This window comes from Gavialis gangeticus, unplaced genomic scaffold (genome assembly GCF_001723915.1).
Source record: "Gavialis gangeticus isolate Ggan-Ray unplaced genomic scaffold, GavGan_comp1, whole genome shotgun sequence".
Lineage (NCBI taxonomy): Eukaryota > Metazoa > Chordata > Crocodylia > Gavialidae > Gavialis > Gavialis gangeticus.
In genome coordinates this window covers 15,740,763-15,745,843 of record NW_017729025.1, presented here as the reverse complement: position 1 = coordinate 15,745,843, position 5,081 = coordinate 15,740,763, and the positions used below count along the sequence as shown (strand labels likewise).

General features: G+C 43.0%; 1 protein-coding gene across 1 annotated transcript in view; it reads left to right on the top strand.

Moving 5' to 3' along the window:
• KCNH5 (potassium voltage-gated channel subfamily H member 5) overlaps positions 1-5,081 on the top strand; it is a 287,028-nt gene that overhangs the window by 202,506 nt on the left and 79,441 nt on the right. Inside the window, exon 9 of the mRNA XM_019519890.1 lies at positions 753-1,005. Within this exon, the coding sequence (XP_019375435.1) occupies positions 753-1,005 (253 nt within the window). The remainder of the gene's footprint in view (positions 1-752; positions 1,006-5,081) is intronic.

Genomic DNA, 5,081 nt, shown 5'->3' with positions numbered 1-5,081 from the left:
GAGCCTGGAATAGGCTTCCCAGAGAGGTGGTGCTCTCACCTTCCCTGGAGATCTTCAAGAGGAGACTGGATAGGCACCTGGCTGGGGTCTTATGACCCCTGCCACCCCCAGTGCTCCTTCCTGCCCATGGCAGGGGGTCGGACTCGATGATCTGTCTAGGTCCCTTCCCACTCATTGATTCTATGATACTATGAACAGTGAGAAGTTCTCATACTGAACAAGCAGGCAGGGCTTGATGCGACTGAAGGTCTGCCATGCTTCGTACATATACCAGAACATATGTGAACCTGGGTCATAATCATCATAATATGCCTGTGAATAGTAGTATGTTGGTGTCCTGGTGCCACATTATTCTTAAACATCTGGTGCTGTTATAGGGAGTGTTATCTGAATAAATGGTAAGGAAAAAGTTCCCAAGAAAAATATTGAGAGCAAACAGCTGTTTGTTTTACTAGATATAGCTGAAAACAGGCATCTACTTTATAAACCTTAGTTAGTCCTCGGTAGTGGTCATTACATTACATTAGTAGAGGACTAACGTTAGAGGTCCTCGGAGTGGTTCACCAAGGAGGTCTCACTTTCATTTCACAGATGAGGGTAAAAAAATCTCTCTGCACATTGTCTGCTAGTGACAACGATGAAAATACTCGAGAGGTGCATTTCTCTTGTTTCATTTGTTAAGCAGTTTCTTAAAACCCCTGCTGATCAGGTATCGTGCTCCCAATTGATCTTTTTTTCCCTTCTTCATTCAGGTGCTTTCAATTTGCCCCAAAGACATGAGAGCGGATATCTGTGTACATCTGAATCGGAAGGTTTTTAACGAGCACCCTGCCTTTCGACTTGCTAGCGACGGCTGTCTGCGGGCCTTGGCTGTGGAGTTTCAGACTATACACTGTGCTCCAGGAGACCTCATCTACCATGCTGGTGAAAGTGTGGATGCTCTGTGCTTTGTGGTGTCAGGATCCCTAGAAGTCATACAGGATGATGAGGTGGTGGCTATTTTAGGTACTGTAATCACTACTGCAATGGTTGTAAAGTCCATAAACAATGAGGGGGTTGGGGGTACTATCGGAGATTGTATGTATGTTTTGTTGGAAATGAAAGTAACTCAGGCAATGGCATATCAGATGATCTGTGGGTGCATCTGCACGTGCACTTTAATGCTCATTAGCCTATTTTAATACGGATTAGAGCATCACGAAAAGGTGTGCTTTCACTTATGCGCATTAAAATAAGCAAATGCCCTTTCTTCTGGTACCTCACAACAAAGGTACTAAATTTAATGTGCGTTAGCAAAAGCACAATAATGAATGTTTAGATGTGCCCTGTTAAATCATTAAGACCTCTATATAAGGCTCAGACTCCTCTACTTAGGTCTCTTTTCCCTGTGGAACAGAGCTGTCCTGCAGGGCTCTGAATCCTGGTAAACCTTGAAGTAGAGGCTACAAATTGAAGAACAGATGCATGTAAAATAAGTAGTTATCAAAGGTGACATATGTGGATGGAGGAGAAATTGCTTAGACAGATCTTACAGACTTCATTTGCAGTTTTTCAGAAGTCCTAAACACCACTTCGCAACCGGCCACAAAATGATGCTTAGCTTCAGCATCTTGATGCAATTATGTCAGGAAAGGAAAATTAGAATTTCCTTTCCTGAGGGTGATACATATTAAGAAGCTGCTTTCTTAACGATAGTTTCACTTTCTGATTAATTCAGTCTTAGACTCAGAGAGAAGGGAGCTAGGGAGGAGAGTGATATGTGAACAGCCTATATCAGATGAGCTTTGTCTGAGCAGAAGCGGTTTGAGCAGTGAAGCTTGGAAATGTTTTCCTTCTGTTTACCTTCAAATAATAGCTGGTCTTTCCTAGGGGGACAGCAGCAGTGCCCTGGGACCAGGAGAGACTAGTGGTTGTCACAGCACTGAGATGTTTTGTCTCCAGAGAGGCTCCTCTAGCAGCAAATCTGTCGTGTTTTATTCCTGTAGGAGGACTCTTTCTGCCCATTCTGGCTCACTGGTCACAGCAAAGGTGTCTCTGAGCACAACAGAATGGCACCCCGTGCTTGAAATCCTTTACATATCGTACTGGAGGAAATGTCTGCAGTTTCATTGCGCTCTTGCGAGCGCGTTGTCCATGTTAACCTGTTCTCTTGTCGGCACTCCAGTATGAGCTTTTCACACATGCATCAAAGCTGAGTTTTCTCCTGAATCGGGAATGAAACATGAAGAACTTGCGTCACACAGTGATAATAGTCGCTGTTGAAACCTGGCCCAAAGAAATATGCTACCAACAAAAATGAACTGAGATTTTGAGCCTGGATAAGCATGTGAATTAGGGCTGATCTAGGCACATCTAGGCTCCTCCCATTCCATGAATGCAGTTGCTTGCATCCACTGCATGGATTACCTGTGATTCACTCTACGATCTTATCTTGACCCTTGATCTGCCTCCAGTGCCTGGATATATCTTGGGTACAAATAACGTGCCCACATACCTAGGCAATTAAAGGAATAAGGACAGAGGGTTTCTGTTAAGCGGGAAGAGGCAGAAATACACCATCTATTCAGGCCTGGCACACAATAAATAAGAGAAATCTTTCTAACACCAAATAGGCTGTAATTATAGTCAGAGGAAGTTGTGCACCCAAGCAGTCAACACTGGAGAAGCAACATTAAACTGAACACTAATGCTCTCCTTGTGCATGCAGATCTGGCAGCACTGGTTGAGCTATCCCTAATGCAGACCTTTCACTAACTTCAAAGGGAACTGGTCTGGTTTAGGTGAGGGCAGAACTGGGTGGGTAGTGGTGATCTTAACACAGGGTTCACTATTGGATACCTAACTGATATAGAAGACTGTGTAGCTATGAGACCGTAATGAATTCTCTCTTCTTGCTGTGATCCCAGCTGAGCATTTTTTTCTATATGCTCAGAGCTTATAAAGACAGAAGGGACTATTTGGATTTCCCTGAATTAATTCCTTAATTCCTTTGAGGCACAGCCTACATGAAATGTGCCACTGAGCTGCGGTGCCCTAGAGAGGTTCAAACAAAAATTCTCCTTGACATGTTGTGCGGGGAGGGAGAATCTCTAGTGGCACCCCTTCAAGTCCCCACTGAAGGGGTTGTGGTACATGAACCACAGCTCAGTGGCTGTGTTTCATGAAGTCTCCTTCTGTTTGTCTTGGATTTCATTGGGCAGGGACTCCGGGGAGACCAGGAACTATCGTTACGCCCATCTGCTGTGCCGGAGTATAATAAAAGAGGAGCAGAAAGGAGATACCTGCACAATTGCTCACATAAATGTAGGAAGGAATACAGGCTTTGATGCAGTTCTTTACTTCATCATTTTGGGGTCACAGCATGGAGTAAAAGTGGGGAAAAAAAGAAAGTACAAAGACAAGTGTGTGTCCAAAAGAGGGACCAGACCCATTATCAGACGTGTGTACATGCTCCATTGTGTGTGTGTGTGTGTGTGTGTGTGTGTGTGTGTGTATGTGTGTACTTGTTCTCAGTTCATTATGAGACCAAACTAATTCCTTCTAGCTGGAGGAGGATCTGAGCTGACATAAATACCTACCAACACTTGGAAATATCCAGTAAAATTTTCTGTCTCCTAGTAGATATAAAGTCATTTAAAAAGAAAGATGTCGTACAAAAAACTAATCTTTATTTATGGTCAGGATTGAGCCCCTTATTCAAAAGCTCCTAAATCCACAGTTTCTATACCAAAGTATTCTCATCCACAACACTAATCTCAGTGACAAAAGGGATATCTCTTTCTCTGGGTTATAGCTATTCAAAGAAGAAGGGATTTTGAAAACTCGTGGCAGTATTTAACCAAACAAATGATATGAGAGTGCTACAATAAAAACAAAGAGCAAATTATCAGTTTATTGAAAAGGAAAACATTGCTAAATGGATTATGTTTATCATCCATTGTTTATTATTGAAAATAATTTGTTTGGGATAATATTGTGAAATCTTTACTTCTCCCGCTTACACATTTGTAAATTCAGTTTCTATATTATACTCTGTTTGACCAGAGAGACCTTTAACCACATTCAGTTAAAAAGAATCGGCTTTAATTACTGGAAGTGCCTTTGATTCTGCCAACACTACTGACAGCAATTCAATGAATCAGAGTTGCATTTATTGTGTGGTAGAGGGATTGGTAGACGGTATAAATCTATCTTAAGAAAAGATAAACTGTTGCTCTGGTAATCAGAAAACTAGACAAGTCTTCTCAGGCTTTGGCAGATTAGTTAATAGAATAGTGAACTGATTAATTGTGAGATTTTCTCTCTCATCTGAAAAAAAAGGTTATGGAGCAGAATCCCTCTCCAAGGGATTTATAATGACACTCTGACATGTGAGATGATGCAGTACAGATCAAATGGGGGAACATTATTATTTTAAATCAATCTGCTCTGTCTTGAGCAGCTCAAACAGAGGGGAAGAAGGACCTGCTTACATGAGAGCTTGGGTCATGTAGAGCTTTCTATGGCTGTGCATCACCTCCCCCCCACTTTCTCACCAGGCTTTTTTGCAAAGGTTCCCCAGTCCTTTCTTTCTATAGAAGCCGTTGCTTTTCATCCCTATGCATACTGTCACTTTGTAGAGCACTGCTCACTTGGGGATCTCAATGTGCATAGCCTACATTGATTAAATAAGTCCCATCAAACCCCATTGTTCAGGGACATAGTAGTTTGGTGACACTGGCCAGGAGATGGCTTGCTTGAAGCTGCAGAGGAAGTTGGAGACAGAATGTCTTGGCTCACTTCTGTGCTTCAGCCCGAAGACCAAGCGCTCCTCTTCTCTATGGGGCATCCTGACCAACCCAGATGGATGCCGTTACAAAGCACCTCGTGTCCTCACGAGTGTACATGCCTCCCTTTGCAGACCCCTTGGCTCTTTCTCCCCTTTCCTGCATCAGCCACTTCCAAGTCCCATCCAGACGACTTCAGTGAAGTTACAGCAGGGGCAGACATGCACCTTTGTGTTTAGGAGCAAAGTTTTCTCAGCTGAGGCTCCCCATCTGGAATTTCATAGTTTCATAGTTTCTAGGCTCGGAAGGGACCTG